The sequence below is a fragment of the Xiphophorus hellerii genome, chromosome 12 (assembly GCF_003331165.1).
Source record: "Xiphophorus hellerii strain 12219 chromosome 12, Xiphophorus_hellerii-4.1, whole genome shotgun sequence".
In the NCBI taxonomy this organism is placed as follows: domain Eukaryota; kingdom Metazoa; phylum Chordata; class Actinopteri; order Cyprinodontiformes; family Poeciliidae; genus Xiphophorus; species Xiphophorus hellerii.
The window spans coordinates 13771647-13789009 of record NC_045683.1 but is presented as its reverse complement, the minus strand read 5'-3'; the positions used below and the strand labels follow the sequence as shown (position 1 = coordinate 13789009).

The following is a 17363-nucleotide window of genomic DNA, read 5'->3' as shown; positions in this document are numbered from 1 at the left end:
TTCTTTCAGAGGCACCAAACTGTCTTGTCACAACTCTAGCTGACTGCGAGATGTGTCAGTCATTGACCTCTGTAGAATAGCCTAAAGTACATTATCCCAGTGATAGCTTTTTTGTTGCTACCCCTTGCAAACACAGTTATAAATTCTTTGAATAGATTTTATCTTCGATGAGATTCTACCAGCAAAGAAGATTACAGATTTCAAGGGATAAGCAGGATACACAGCAGTAAGCAGGAGAAAAGTTATGCAAACACAGCCTTTGAGAGAGGAGCTAATGCTCTGGTGAATCAAGTGTGATGGAGTGAATAATGGCAGTTGAGAAAATTCTTATGAATCAAAACATTGTGGTTGTAAATAGACTGGTTTTAAATGACTTGTTTGTGGTCTCATACTGTTTGTGTACATAGATCAGACAGCAAAATGTCAATTGCAATTTAAACTTTTATATTTACCGTCATTAGAGATATTTCCTAAGAGATACTGTTGTGGTAAAGGATGGTAAAGTACATTAACATCTTCTATTGATCGGACAAGGTTCTAATAGATGCCTTTATTGAACAAACGACAACAAAATATTTTCATAGTTACATAGACATGGATACAGAACTTTTTTATTATTTATATCTGTGCCTCTTTGTTCACATACTTTTGGGTCTTGAAGATACACGTGTCAATAGATATGTAAATGAAAAGGACATATAAAGAAAAGCAGGATGGCCACAAAGAAATATATCTTGCTGTTAGTATTAATAAAAATGGGTGTATTTTGTCAGGCAGCTGACTTTAGAACGCTCTTTTTAATAAATAAGACATGTGGAAACATTGCACAGCATCTAAAATATTTTGTTAGCAGAAAAGCTGATGACAACCACAAACATAGATTGGACACAAGAAAGAAAATTTCAGTTGGGCAAGGCACTTTTAAAAAGTAATTAGTTACAATTACTAGTTACTTTTTCATAAATGAGTTGGAGACCATTTTACAATATTGTAAAAGTAACCAATTACCAGGGAAAGTAGCTCTTGCTCTATTTTAATTGCTCTCTATTTTAATTGTAACTCTTGCTCTATTTATTTAAATTAAAAATATATATATCTTTTCTTAATATAACTTTAAATTGTTCAAATGTTTAAGTAAAACTGAATATATTGTGTGAAAATATTAAGGATGCACTGATGCTGATACCAGCACCACATATCTGCCCAGTACCATATGTGTGTACTCATATTCGTATTCATAAAAGTATTCTGATACTACAGGACACAATACCAGTGGATGGGAACTGTTTCCCCCCAAAAGGCAGTAGCTTGTTAGTTTGCGCATAAATACTCTAACACAGTAAGCGGCAGTAATGCAACATGAACTGAATGGGAGCCAAATAAAAAGAACATGAAGATACGGTAGTCGAGCTGAACAGACTATTTAAAGGCAAAGTGACTTTACCCAGCCGGGTAGCAGAGGAGGATATGTGTCTGCGGTGTGGATGTATTTCCAGTCTGACTGCAAATTATGTGCAGCAAAGTTGTCAAGAGAAAGAGCAAAACCTAACAGTTTCAACACAAGTAATTTGATACAAAAAACAAAAAAACATGATGCTGGCTTCAAGCAGATTTCCCTTGGGAGCGAAAAATACCAACAACCATCATTGCAGTAAACTCTGACGAAGTGGGAGAAGATGTCTAGAGACAACACTTGCACAGTAAAAATCACAGAGGCTCTTGCCCAATACATTGCTGTTGATGGCCAGCCATTATCTGTTGTTGATCATGTGGGAATTTGACATCTTCTCTCTGTATTGGAGTCAAAGTATGAGATCCCTACCCGCCTCCACATTAATGACACAAACATGCACAGAGCTGAAGTTGGCTTCTGATTGCAGCTTCCGATTTTGGAAATGGCTAAAGGGCAATTCCACATATTTGTTTCACCACTTTCAATACCTTTAATCTGCTCTGGTTTAAAAAACTATAATACTTCAAGACTTCAAAGCTGTACTAGATTATTCTACGCTAGTAGGAGAATATTTAAAACCAAGTGTGTGTTTTGTGGAACCTTTAATAATAAAATAGATAAATATTAGATAAACAATTTTAAAAAATAAAGTTTATAAGTTAATTGGAATGAGTGTATTGATATTTAGTAGTACTTCTATAGGTACTAAGTATCGGTAAGTACTTAAATATAAGTACTTGGGCTCGTACTCGCTATTAAAAATTTGGTATCGTCCATCCCTAGATAATAAAAATAAAATTACAAGGCTCAATATCCCCAGTTAGAGTGGCTGCCCTTAAATGAATCGTAACTCCTATTGTTTGAGATGTTTAGTGTTGAGCTTTTTGGATAATGAACAAGGGGTGCCAAATGGGTGTAAATAAACATTTTTTGATCTTCTTTTTGTTATAACTCATTTTAAGGTTAGATAAAACTGGCAATAACTTGGTGGAATATAATAACTCGATTGTGAATTTTCTTCTGGGATAAATAAAGTACATTGCTTCATACATTTAAAATCTAATGGCACCTTTTCAATAGGAGCCTACGTCTTTGTCTCCATCATTTTACTTGAGATCCGGGTCTATTCAGAACACAGCGAATAAGGTCTAATAGCTCAAGGGCATAAATTCCATGTCATTATTGAGGGGAACCATAAACAGGAAAATTTCTTAAGAGCAATTGTTTGGGGGGATTAGAGGGGTCGGCGAAGTTACAGTGAAACTTAATGTAAGATATGGTTTAAAAAGTTCTTAAACCACATTCAAGCTGCAGGACCAAAACTGACTTGTAATCCACATCAAACGTGTGTTTTTCTCACTAAGCAAACTGTTGAGAAGTAAAACTAAAATTCAAATGTTGCTTCTATGCGAGTTTTGTTCAGTCCGACTGATCTAATCTCTGCTACACCTTTACAAAAATGTAAGGTTCTAAATAAAAAAGCATTAATGCGTAACTGCTCTTAATAAAATTCCTCATTAACACTGATTTATTGAAATGGCTCCCAATACAAGTTGCGGACTATTTAAATTATAACTTGTTCAGTTGTGTAATAGCTTGACTGATTATGTTCCTAATTAATAGTCTTTATAAAAACCAACCACCAGTTTGTTTAATTTTGTGCGTATTCCTTTGGCTCATGATGTTGCTGAAAATGTCTTGTCTCATGGCTGCTACAAGAGATGGCCGCAGTGTTTTTGCCTTTGGCAGGACAAAATATTGATGGTGTGACATCCTCTTTCAGCTGGAGCATTTTTGCTGCAAAAGCTATGTATCTATATAGACTGAGAGATACAGGGAATGCAGAATCTGAGGATAGCTGGCTATGCTTAGTTGGTTTCCAGTCTTTCATCCGCACAGCATGCACTCTGGCCTTCTGCTTTAGTGGATCTTTTGCAAACCTGAAAAAGCTGTACGCGGCCCATGTATGGAGAGCTTATTCTTGAAATGATTCACTGCTTATTGCGACAGACCTAATTTTAATCAATATTTATCTTCCTTAAATTCAAAAGTAATGTGAGCATCAAGAAGTCAAAGCCTTAGATGATGTAGAGTCAAGTCATTAGGAGCTTGTCAACACCATGAAACATCAATGGATCAAACCATGAAACGTAGTGAACTCATAAGGTGTGAATGCTAGATTTTGTTTCCCATAAATGTTTGAAAATGTGTAGCTGGGTAATTTTCAAACAGCAACTACTTCAACAATTGACATTCTCAACAGGTAGCGCTACCCATCTCAGAGCACTTTGTTGAAAAATATATATTGGTTTTTCTTAGGTGGAAAATGGCAGGCAGGAAACGGCTACTCCAGAGCGAAGAGAAGAACATTATGTGACCTGAATTTAATTCTTGTCGTATTAGAAAAGAGGAGAATACATGGCTCTGTGACCACAGCTCAATTCCACCCTGCTTTACCCGATTCATGTTTCAAAGGTGTTGAAAGTGCTTTTAGATTGATCTGTACTTGGCATAATCTGATAAATGTTCCTTATAGCACATTTTTATACAGCTATCAGTGTTAACCTTGACAAGAGGCAGTTGACATTTTTGTCCCAGAATTTGTTGGGTTGGCGGTTCGATTCCCGCTCCGTCCACTTCTGTCGTTGTGTCCCTGATCATGACACTTCAACCTGCCTTGTCTGCTGATGCTGGTCAGAGGGCCTGGTGGTGTCGGCGTAAGGCAGCCCTGATTCTGTCAGACTTCCCTAGGGAAGCTGTGGCTACTATTCAGTAGCCTTACCACCATCTGTGTGTGTGTATGCGTGAATGACTGAGTGTAGTGTGAAGCTCTTTGAGGTTCTCTGCACTTGATAAAACACTAAGCAAGTACAGGCCATTTACCATCACATTGTTACTGATTTTAAGGTGATAAAATGCAGGTCGTGATATATTATACTTGTTTCTGAAAATGAAGGTCAAAATCCAGCTAACACTTAGGTTTTTAACATGCCTGCCCAGATTAACCAACAAAGGATTCAAAAGAGGCTAAGTGAGGTTTTTCAAACCATTGGACCCCACACAAAGAATCTTAGTTTTTCATTCCTTCAACTTCAGACAATTTCCTGGACAACCAGCATTTGACATCAGTCAGACTTTGAGTGAAATTATTTACAAGGTTAATGTCAGCAGAAACATATATTCAGCTATGTGTCATCTGAATCAGAGTGCTAATCAATGTTACGGAGTCTGATGATAGAGCAAAGAGGACTTGTGTAAGTTAAACAAAGTGAACAGAAAATAGATGAAGAGATGTTGCTTTAAGTACCCTGTATTCTTTTCTGTAGTTTTTCACTCTTTTTGTGTTTCCTAGCAAATTTGTCACTTTGTAATGTGTGTTCTTATTCTCTACAATCGTAAAAAGAACATCTGGGCTACAAGTGAATCTGTGAGGTTAATGTCTGGATAATGTGATAATAATAATTACACAGAAGCCATTTGTACAGAGTTAGGTTGGATTGCAATGGTTAGATTTTTTATTAGATATTTTTAAGTTTAAGTTTAAGGAATCCTTTTAAACTATGTTGAAAAAGAACAAGAAATCTGCCTGATCAATGTCCTCAATTAAGAAGCTTGAAGTGAAAAACTATTAAACGTCAAAAACTTATCTGAATCCATTATTTCAGAAAAGAAGACCAAGCAGACTTATGATGAGTCCCTTGTTAGGATCTTGCCATGTCTTCACTCACAAAGCAAAATTATGCATGTCAAGTGATTGAAAATTTACTTTTAGAAATATTGTGAACTTGTATGATTGTAAGCTCTAACATAGATATATATATATAAAAGGGGGGGACTGATTGAGATTTCTGAAAAATTGAGAAGCTGCTTGTCTTTCATAATCTGCAGTGTTTTAATGTTGACCCAGATAACTCTCTTGTCTGTAAATGTCAGAATATAATTGTGAAACCATATCTTATTTTTCAGTTTTTCCCCCACATATTAAAACGTATCAGAGAGAAGTGATATAATGTTCCACCTCATGCTTTTTTTGGTGATTTGAATGCACACTGCTAAGGCACACATTCCATTTAATTATTCATTACATGTGCATGTATAATTTCTGAGTCCACATGTATGTCCATGAATTATGTATGACAAATGGGCATTTTGATTTTTCTGTTTAACTTTTTGCAAACAGGTCATATGGACTTGCATTCATTCCTGCACATCTTTACAAAGCTTTATGAGATGTGAATAGTGTACATAGAGCACCGTGAAAGATAGAACAGGACAAAGGCTGTGCGCCTCTGATAAAATACTGAGTGTGATTACAGAAAGAGGAACAAGACCTACAGGCAAATTTGCTGCACCTCTTGTATCTAATACTGGCACTAAGTACACATCAAGCAATGATTAATGACGGAGAGAAAATGTTAAAACGACGAGACACACTTGATTACTTTCTCAGTCATTTTCATCAAAGAAGAAGTTTGCAGATAATCCATCAGATCAAACTCTAGTTTATCTTCTAACCTTTTTGGAGTCTTTCCATAATTTTACTTCAGTGTTTGTCATCTCACCCCTCTTTTAGTTTCCTTAGAGAGGAGTTAATGCAGTGCAGACTAAAGCAAAATTGACAACATGTTGGATGCTTTTCTTATCTTTGTGTGCAGCCTGTTTTATTGAAGTTTTGTCTTCACTCTGCCTCTTTTCTATTACTATTTCATCAACAAAAATGAATGAGGATTATTAAATGAAAACAAATACATGCAAAGATAAAACAAAAACATAATATGAAACAAATATCTGTGATGTACTTTTCAGGATTTGGTTTATTAGTAATAAAGGTGATATAATTTCAAATGCCAAACATATCTGGAACTCCGAGGGTAATTGATTTAAAAGACATTTTCTAGCAAGTCATTACATTAATCATAATCAGAAACAAGGCAATTATTTATAAAGCATTTCTTTCTTTGTCAATTAAAAAGAACCAAGCAGAAAGCAAATTAAAAGATATGCATTTTAATCATACAATTATTAATCAATGTAAACTTTGGTATTTGAATGCACATTGAAGGCGCAAAGTTTGAAGTAGATGTACATAACACACCCAGACTGAACCATAGTGAAATACTATTCCAACAATTCAAGCAAGCAGCAACTTGCTGCTCATCTGGGAAATCAGACCAGAGCTTGTTGTTAATGATTGGTTTGTATAGACTTTAGTGGTGTTGGTGTGTAGTGTTGTGAATGTATTTGTGTATATGAGAAAGAAGGTTTAAAATAGTGGCTTATCAGACATAAATGTGTAGTTTATTAGAGCAGACTTTTCAGCAAATAATCCAATACATATAAAATCAGTCTTTTATGCAATTCCTATAGGTTTGTATGACAAATTGGACAAATGTAGATGTTTGAATCTTGGTCATATAAATAGCCACAACACAATAACCTAATGTAGGATTCAGTACAAATCTGTCACATCTCAGTTGAATAAATCACTGTTTATCATACAAGTCATACTTATAAAATCTACTACTACTTGAACTATTACAATTAAATGTGTTTTAATGCTGTAATTCGAAGGTTATCTTTGCTATTTGCAGATGATGTAGTTTTGTTGGCATCTTCAAGCCAAGATTTTTGGTACACACTATTGTAGTTCATTACTGAGACTGAAGTTGTGGTGATGGCAATTGGTTCCTTTCCATATGTTTGAAAGTTTCTTTACTAGAAAATAGGGGCATAATAACTTCCTCCTGGTTCAGGGCGAGTCTGCCTCATGCATTTGACTTTAAATGTCATGATGACTTGTAAATGATTTACGGTAGGAAACAGCTGGAAAGGGAGAGATGAATCTAGGCTATGTTTGCAGTAATGAGGACTATAAATGTAATTATACAGAATGATAAGGCTCCCCCTCTTTGTACTTAAAGTCACTTGACTTTGATGCCTGTCTTGCTTTGAATACTTTCTGGGGACATCTCATTGGTAGTAGAGCCTGGGGCAGACCCAGAACTCACTGGAAAATTATATTTTCCTTACAGCCTGAGAATGCTTTGGGGTCCCCCTTGAGGGAAAGGGATGTCTGGGTTTTTCTCCTGGTTACCTCAGAGAAACAAACTCAATTGGCAAAAGACAATGGCCAGATGGATGGATCGTTTGCTTATTTTCTATATTTATTGGGATTTTTTATAGACTTTTGTTTAGATAATTCTCATACAGTTATCATTTAGATGTTTTTCATCCATATGATGAAAAACATAATTTTTCCATTGAAATTCTAAACATTTATTTTGAGCTAATTAGTTCAATGAATTTGACTATTGTTAATATTCATTATTTACCTACTGCTTTTGCGCATGTATTCAGCAAAGTTGTTCATTTGGGATGTGACCTCATTTATTTCACTTTCACATGTGCATAGTTCTTGCTTGCTGTAGAAGATAACAGACGGTTAAATTTAAAAAAGACATTTTTTTCAGCAAGCTAATATTAACAACAATAGTGATTTTTATCCCAGGTACAGTAACAAGGCAAACTGATAAAAAAAATTTTAATTGGGTAAAAATAATCTTAAAATAAGTATTATAAAATAGCAAAATAAGGGAGTGACATGTTGGCAGTCTCATATCAATGCATCAACATTCGCACAATGCTTTACAGGAGCAATTTAATGCAGAATGTGGGTGTTTCAAGGGAAAGATACAGGCTCCACATGCATAGATTTTGGGGCAAAAATAGAACTTTAGATGACGATGTGGAAGCTGTGCTACTGATCATGTTGTTTTTTTCAATGCAGGATGATTTTTTTATTTTATTTTATTTTTTACTTCATTTAAATTTATGTTCTTTTGAGCATGGTTCCATAAATGAGTCCCCTGAACTGTCAAACATTTTTTTGCAAATGTGTGATTTTGTGTAAAAAAGGATAGAGGCATATTTTGGGAGATTTGTCAGGTAACTTTCTGTTATTTCTCTCCAAAACTTAAGTAAATTTGTTCCCTTTTCTATGAGATTACCTTTATTGGCTTTTGCCATAGTTTTGATAAAATCGATAATTTTTTTGTTGGGCTGCAAGTAGTTCAATGGCTAATTGCCTTTCTTATTTATCATTTTATTCAAGGTTATACTTTTTAATCAAATACGGCAATTTTATTTATTTATTTATCACAAAACAGCAGTGTTAACTAAAACTGACTCAAAAATGGTTAGATACAGAACTGTATATTTTAATTTTACACATGGAATAAGACTAGAATAACTGCAGTTCAGTCTGGGTTCCATGTCAGAGTATATTTGTATAAAGACTGTGAAGTGAGATTTGGCAGCTGGTTGTGCAGTGCCCTCATACTACTGCAGCCTGGACTCCCTCATTGGTACAAACTGTCCCTCTGTGTTGTTGTCTGATAGAGAGAGACAGTTCAGATGAAGGAGGAGAAAGACTTGGGGATTCTTACTGTTTTCGGATCTACCAGCAGAGTGCTGAGGGAATAAAAAGAGAAGAGAGCACAGACAACAAAAAGGGCATAAACCTGCTCGGCAGCTTGTCTGTGCATCTGCCTTGAGACTGGTGCTTAACTGCTATGGAGGAACATGACTACTTTGCAAGTCACAGGACTGTTACAGGACTAAAAGGACCTTGGTCCAGTTTTGTTTGCCTACGTGGACCAATGTGAGGCCAACTGTAGCACACAATTTTTGACATTTATTCAAACATTTTGTTTTACTTTTTCAACTTCCCATGCACATTGATTAGGTTTCAGATGTGAATCACCGTCAGTCCTTTATGCACTTTTCCCACATCCATTCTCTCAAAATGTCATCTGGTATCGATTGCATTTTGAATATGCTATGAAACATTTGTGTAACAATCTGACTAAAAGCTGCAGTTTGTTAAAGAATGTCGTTGCCAAAGACAAACAAAGCGTGACATGCTTAAAAACTCCAGGAACTCCTTAGTGTTTGTCATTGTATATACGTACAGAACAGTGTCTGATGTTTGTGTTGGGGTGTGTGAGTGTGGGTAAGATGGGTCGGTGAGGTCTGTAGATTGAAAGGGTTTGTTGTAACAATAAATCACTCTTTTGTCCCCACACTGCAATGGTCGATGGGCCAATTACTTTTAAATGTGTGTGGTTACACATCTCTTAAAATCCCCAAGGTTTCTGTGTCTGTGTGCTTCTGTGTGCATTTATGTATGCATGTAGTGAGGATGTTAAAGTTTACAAATTCTGTCTGCCTTTTCAGCTGTCAACTAAAGTGATTTGAGTGTGTTTGTGTATGTGCACATATATATGTGTTTTGGTTTTAGTATATTAAAGCTGCAATATGTAACTATTACAAAGATGTGTTTTATGGATATTTGTTAAAATTGTCACCATGTTGTGACAATATAATATGAGACAGATAATCTGTGAAAAGATTGAGCTTCTCCTCCTCCAAGTGCTACTATTACAGTCTGATAATTGTAATAATCAGCCAGGAGGTAGATCTTAGTGCTGTCAATCAACCTGTGTGTGTGCTGCTCAATGTACTAATGGCAGGCAAAAAACTTAATGTTACAGGAAAACTGTTTATCTGCTGTCATTAGTAACCATTCTAACTAGCCTTAGCCTTCATGGCTCTGTTGGCACCATGGCACCTGTAGAATAGCAGAGAGAGAGGGAGGCTGTGAACGCCATCGAGACCTTCCTCTTGACTCTCATTGGTTGTTTCTGACCAAGCAGTGTATTTGTGCAGATGACTGCAGAACCATAGGAGAAGGCAGAGAAGCTCAACATTTTCACGGATTATCTGCTCCATATCAAATTGTCATGACATGGTGATTTAAAAAAAAAAAAAAAAAAAGCTACATACTGCAGGTTTAACATTCATCAAAGGCCTCAGTCCTGCAACTTTTAGATGTATCCCTTGTCCTACTCACTTCAAATAAATAGCAAAACTGCCTCACTAGCATGCAGTGAAGCTCCACAGAATTCTACTAATGAGCTTATATTGGAGCCAGGTGTGCTGAAGCAAGAAGACATCAAAAAGATGCAGGACTGTGGCCCTAGAGGAATGCAGTTTGAGGCCATTGCTCTATAGTCTGTATCAAGTAACCAAGAACTAATTACGTGAGTTAATCAGAAATAAGGTCCGAATAGTTCTAGCATTCAGTAAGCTGAGGTGAGTAAATCTTGACGATAGCTGAAATGAGGTCAATATTATATAATTTCTGGACCATCGTTGAAACTTTTGAGTTGCAGGAGTGCAGCAATAAAAATATGTGCGGTATATATGGCTGAGCTCAGCTGTTTTATTTTTTGACATGTTCCAAATATCCAAGCAGCCTGGCTCAGCTGAGGATCAAACTGTGCATGCTATATTGTAAGATTCTTATTTAAAGCTATGTATCATTCTCTTCTGTTGAAACAAGAGGCAGATATACAGTACTGTAACGAGAGCTCTAGGTCACTGAAAGATGACTTTGTGACTTGATGAAACTTAAACACAAGATTCCTCTTTCTTCATTATTTTTATAATATATTTTATTATTTATTGTCTGAGAAGACCAGAAAGGTGCTCTTCCAGTCTTTTCAACTTTCAGTGTGTACATACGGTGCAAATGCAGGTTTATTTCAATGTCTGAGGGAGGAATGAGCCCTTTATCTGCAGCTATGAAGATAAGCAGAGGCCACTCAGGCAGTCAGGCTGCCGATAGAGGTCCTTACTTATTTGACCACGAACAAGCACCGTTTTATGTTGCATTAAAAATATGTGAACATGAAGATAAATTCAAGTTTATCTAAATATAATTTTGTAATTTATTTGACTGACTCTGCTCTGTTGGCCTTCATTTCCTCTTTGTCTTCCACTTGAATAACAGAGGGGAAATAAAGACACTCTCTCTCTCATTGTTATAATGAGAGAGAGCATGTGCAAATTCATCTGAAAAAGTTAATGTGTCAGACTAATATAAGAGGTATTGAAGAAGGAATTGCTTCTGTCAAAAATAAATGACAATAGCATTAAGTGTTTTACCAGGTATTTCACAGCTAACTGTAAATAAGCCAAAATAAGAAGTAAAGAAATATTTATAATTTATGGAATGAAATAGAAACAGCCTTTATTGTCCCGCAAAGTGGAAATTTAGGTGTAACAGCAGGAACAGATTTAAAGGTTCGCACAAAAAGTTCTTTAAGTGTTCAAAAAAAAAACTATATATATATATATATATATATATATATATTTAAAGGAAAAGCTCACTTTTAGAAATTAGAAATGCTAATTTATGGCCAGTCAATATTTTTATTCAATCACTATGAAATACTCACAATTTTAATGCAAAAAAATCTAAACATCTAGGATGCAAGTTAACATAAAAAGATTTTACGTTTGTCTTACAATCCATCTAAATGATCAATAAAGTATCTAGGAAAATCTCATTTTACAATCACACTGCATAGGGATCAATGTTAGGTAACTTTTTTCCCGATCACAACAGAAGACTGTCCAGCCTTTAAAGTCAAACATCTATATAACAAAACCGCTTTATTTGGTTTTTGCTTGTTGTTCATTGTTGTTAAATATTTCTCATTTCAATCATACTGACTTTTTAATAAATAGGGTAGAGCTCAGCAGAGCTCAGCAGCTCTTTGCCTAACAATATTAGAGTGTGTAGTTGAAAGTGTATTTTGCAAAGAACAGCAAAGAACACTCAAATTTCCATTTGAGTGTTCTTTGCTTTTTATTTAGGGCTTTGGCCCTAAATAATAAAAAAAACACTATTCCAAGGTAAATTCTACTTTCTGAAACTTAAAACTGCATTTGTTATAAATGATTTATGCATCCACTTCACCTTTGTTTTTCATTAGGGAAACACTTTCCCTAGCACAGTTCAAGACACGTCCTCTCACAACCGGTTTGCTTTCATCAAATAAAATGAATAAATGACAACGTGTCTGTGATTTTGGTGGGCTGAATATCAGCTACTTTATGTCAATACCATTTGGTATATTTTATTGTATTGTGTCCTACGTAATTGGTTATATACACATTTAAATCACTTACATCAGCAACTAAAGTCTGGTCTCACCCTTCCATCACCATCTTGTTTTTCTAATAAATTACCCAGCTACCATTCATCTTTTTCTTGCCTCGAGTTATTTTACCATCTTGCTTCTTAACATCCATTTAGCTGTCTAGGGTAAACTAGTTTTCCTGAAATGCAAGTTTTAGGAATCAGATACATGTATGCCTGGACTGTCACAAAACATACGAGTGAAAAGTAGGACACATTCTTCTATTGTTACAAAATGATGAAGGGCTGCAGTGACACTGGCAAAGTGTTCAGAAGAATTCCAAGAGTTTGGTCTTCATTCAAATTAAATGTATGTTGGCCCAGCAAGATTACAAATACTCTTCTGTTTTATAAAATGTGCCAGAGCTCAGGCATTCATGCAAGCTCCACATCTCCACCTCGAGGCTGAAACTAAGATAGCATGTGATGTAAAGTTTATGGTACACATTTTCATCAAAATCATATATGTTATAGTTTGAGAGAACGTGTCTTTTTATTTTTTCAGTAATAAACATGTACCACAAGACCCATGGTATCTTACCTGGTTTCCTTTTGCTTCACACACCGGGTTTAAATGTTTAGCCTTTAAATAAGCAACATATGGGCTTCTGTTGAAATTAGTGATTAAATATAGCGACTCTTTGCACCAAAGACCCTCCCTAGATAACGAGAGTTTGATGTCAAGAGAGCATTCTGTTTAATTTTTAAAACATCAAGGCCACTGTAAATGAGAATCATTAGTTACAAAAATATTAAAACTACTGAATGTGTGAAATAAAAAAAATAATTATGAAGCAAATACTATTTTTGATTAGTGGAAAAGAAACGATGGTAATGATTTCTCATTAGGGGCCACAAATACCCTAGACATGCTTCACAAAGTACTTTGGTAAAATACATAAATTGTAGACTTTGCACAATCTCCCATTAGGATGCAGATAGAATTTCCTTCTCTCAGTGGCCCACTGGTCAACTGCTGTACTGCCAATATTTAGGCTTTTGATGAAAAACCTGCTCCTTTTTTGCAGCTCCACATCTACCAACATATTCCTGTTAGGGGACCAGGTATCCATTGTTTCATTCTTTTCTTGAGAAAATGCTTCAGAAATTCAATAAAATTTTAACCAAATAGAGCTTCATAAAAGAAACCAGTTCAGATTAAGTATTACCATAAGTATCTGTCCCAAAAGGGAATTGCTAAAAAAAAAATGACTTAAATCTTACAACCAACAGTAACTTTAGCCTTTTGAAAAATGGATTATCTGACATTTCCTTCCCCCAGTTTGTGTGTGTCTTAAGCAGAAACCAAGCTGTTTAATTCTGTGTGTGTTTCCTAGTGTGTTTATGTAGCTGTGTGTTTGTCTTTGGATATCAGACAGCTAAATCACTTATTTCTTTCCTACTGGTTCTCTGTCCACAGGGAAGCCAGCCTACTTTGATCTTTGAAGCTAAAAATAATATTTTATTGAAAGCATAAGGCAGTACAGAGATTATATAATGTGGTCCTGGGGAAAAGACTGGACGTTTATGATGCAATTTGATAGACATTGACGTCTGGGTCAGAACCTTGCAGCACCTTTTGAATTCCAGAAAATCAAAGGTTTTTGCCGATATCCGATTATCAAAAGTGTATCTCTGATAGAAATAATCAGACTTTTCAGATAACAATATTTTTAAATGTCTGATTAAATTATTGTTTTTTTCATTTAACATAATTGCTTAGAATTTACATCGTTTTGTGGAATAAATAAGTTTTAGAAATTCTTCACATAAAAAGAAAAGAAATATTGATTTGCAAAACAAACACCAATGTTGTTCTTTATCACATTCTTCTAATGTTTAGGCTCATCTACTAATCTATACATTTAACTATTTCTCCCATGTTCTTGACTAATTACTTTGTGATTCCTCTGATTTTTGTTGGGGTTTTTTTTTCTCCCGGAAGGAAATTTGGTGTCTGGCATTTGCAGAAGTTGAGATAGGTGCATTTTTGTTCATAATGTAAAGAACTTCTGTTCTATTTATGTTTAGATTCGACAAACAAAAAGCTATTGGTTTTGTAATACACATGATTTGAATAGATCCTGTTGCATATGACATGTTAAAGTACATAACTTGTTAGTTATAGAGTCACACCAATATAGCAAACTATGTGCAATAAGTTGCAAAACATGTTCTCAGTTCACAAAACTACAAGGATCATTCAGTTAAATGATGAGGAATACAACTTGTATAGCTTCCTGAAGTTAGAAAATGATAATGAACTTATGATCTGTCCTAGTTACACTTTGCCTTCAGGCTGATTACAGAGAATGAAATTTAAATAAAATAATAATAAATAAAATAGAAGCTTGGCAAGTTCTTATTAGCTATGGGAAGGAATTAAAAATGCATTTTTTATAAAAATGTACAGTATACAAATTCACAAAAGACATTCACACAAAACTATTAGAACACCTACCAGAAATTTTGCCTGTGGTTTCTATTTGTAGATGGGCCCTAAGCCCTCATTTTGGTTACCGGATTGTTTACTTCTGCATAAGCCTTAGGATATACTCCCTCACAAACCATGACAAAAAGCACAACTCAACACCTGTGTACACTGAAACTAATGTTATTGCAAATCAGTGCATAAAGGATTGTATAGCTGTAGGCACTATTTACCAGGCAGAAACCACAGACCTTTAAAGACATTTTAAGATCTCTACAGGTTTGAGCACCATCATGCATACCGTTTCATATTTAATAACTAATTGCCACCATTAATTGGGATTATTTTGGTTGAGTTAAAAAATTTATGTTATCATTGTCATTTGGGTGCAGCGAATGTAAAATTTGTTTAAATTCAATATTTTATAATATATCCCTCTACATGTTGAGATATTTAAATCAGTCTACTGTACTACATGTTTTGACTGTGGAAAACCTGCGTATGTAAATCAAAACTAAAATGTCATCATGTTTTTGGCATTTCAGATTTAATGTTCCTCTTTTTGGGTATACTTTCCAGCTCGCCACATGGGACCCGGTTCATGGACTGAATGGCACTTTGACTGACAGGAAATTGGAAAACAACATGAGGGGAGTCGTGCTAAGAGTTGTCACTGTTCTGGTGAGTCAATAACCAATGCGTCCATGTCTTATTTTATTTTGGGACTCCCCTACACTCACAAATCTACACATACTCACATACAGAAGATCAGTTTAACCTGTTAAAAAGGTGTGAAAATGGCCTGTTTTTACCCTATTTTCATGTCAAACATTCCGCTTTTATTTTGCTGCCTGTCTTAAGTTGTAGCTCTCTCTCCATCCACCAAGATGGAGAAAGAGCTGGATCTCTGTCTCTGCAGAGATCCAGCAAGAGATATCTTAAGTCCTTATATATGAAAAGGAAAATGGGACAAGGACATAGAGGATGTAGTGAGAAAACAGAGTACCAATACTAATAATTGTTGTTATACTCCATTTGACTATCTAATAGCAAATTGACTGAGACCATAGGAGTCTTGATGACAGTGGGCATCCTGTTTATTAACTATTCTGTTTCACCTGCAGTTTTTCTGTTGTGAATTCTTCATATCCTGTCATTGAATTCGGAAACAGTGGGAAAAATAGATGCTAGACGTCTTTGTTACTCCTTTTCTCCCTTTTGGTTTATTTTGAAGTCTTTGATTTTCATACTCTTTAAAGGGAGAAAAGATATGGACTGTGTTTTTGAGTATCGTATCTAAAGTGGGGTGATAGAATAAATTGACAACAAAAAAGTAGTCTGTGCATTTAAATTCTGTTGCACTTCTGGTCCAGCCTTCCTGTTTGATGCTCAGGTTGAGGGTGTGTGTGTGTTTGTGTAATAGTAACCTTGTTTTTTTGGCTAAGGGTTAGGTTTAGGACTATGGTGTGAATTGAGTTTAGGTTTAGAGTTTAGAGTCAGGGTTTGGATATGGAAATTAATGAAAAATGAATGGAAGTCAATGCAAAGCCTCTGTGTAGATAGAAAGACATATTGTGTGTGAGACAGAAACCATGTGAAATGTCCTGGGTACTGCTTGGATGTACTGAGCTCTTTTCGTCTGTGAATGGTTGGAGGCTGTGCGTTCTGATCTTCTGCGTGTATGTGTCAGTGTGTGAGTGTGTCTGTAATAGTTTTCCTGTAGGGTTTATGAAACCTATTTCTTTCAGTTTTGCCCCTGAATTTGTTTTTTTCTCCGACAATACTGTGGGGCACACGCATTTCTTAGTTGGACCATCAATATTTGTTTATTGTGCTGAAACACAGATGAAAACTGTTGGGAGCTTGTATTTATATATACACACACGCACCCACAAAGACAGACTCTTACAACAACAGATTCAGTCTTTCTATCATCACACAGTGTTAAATAGTTATTGAACAGTTAATCGCTAAGTAGATCATAGATCTATTAGAGCCGTTGACTTTAAATCAGTGCTATTGATTATCTGACCCTATATTAATAAATTAGTATTTAACAGGAAAGGCTGTGTCGCAGTAATAATTTGCGGGGTCTTTCTCAACCCTCAGTTGAATGACCCCATTTACAAATGTGACCGAAACATATCACAACTGCGAACTGAAAGGAGCCTTGCTTAAAACTGTGTTTCAAAAAGGAACATGAGTTAATTTATCAGACCACATCTTGTTGGAAATCATTATTGGCGTTTAAATAATGACTTTTTTTTCTATAATTGTTTTTTTTAATTATTTTATTTAGCTTGATCCCTTAAATAAATAGTGGTTTTCTCATTTTGCTGCTGTAATATTTTATGGTTTCTACTCTTCAACTATGGTGAAGTACAGTAAGTCTTGTGGAATGTTTTCTCTGAACTAACCTGAGATTTTACTGA

At 35.3% G+C, this 17363-nt stretch overlaps 1 protein-coding gene across 4 annotated transcripts in view; it reads left to right on the top strand.

Moving 5' to 3' along the window:
- The window catches only part of grid2 (glutamate receptor, ionotropic, delta 2), a 453461-nt gene that overhangs the window by 314694 nt on the left and 121404 nt on the right, over positions 1 to 17363 (top strand). For all 4 annotated transcript variants that reach the window (XR_004341186.1, XM_032578330.1, XM_032578331.1 and 1 more), the window contains exon 9: positions 15511 to 15612. Coding sequence is in view for 3 of the 4 variants with exons in the window: in XM_032578330.1 (XP_032434221.1) it covers positions 15511 to 15612 (102 nt within the window). In the remaining variant the exon portion in view is untranslated. The remainder of the gene's footprint in view (positions 1 to 15510; positions 15613 to 17363) is intronic.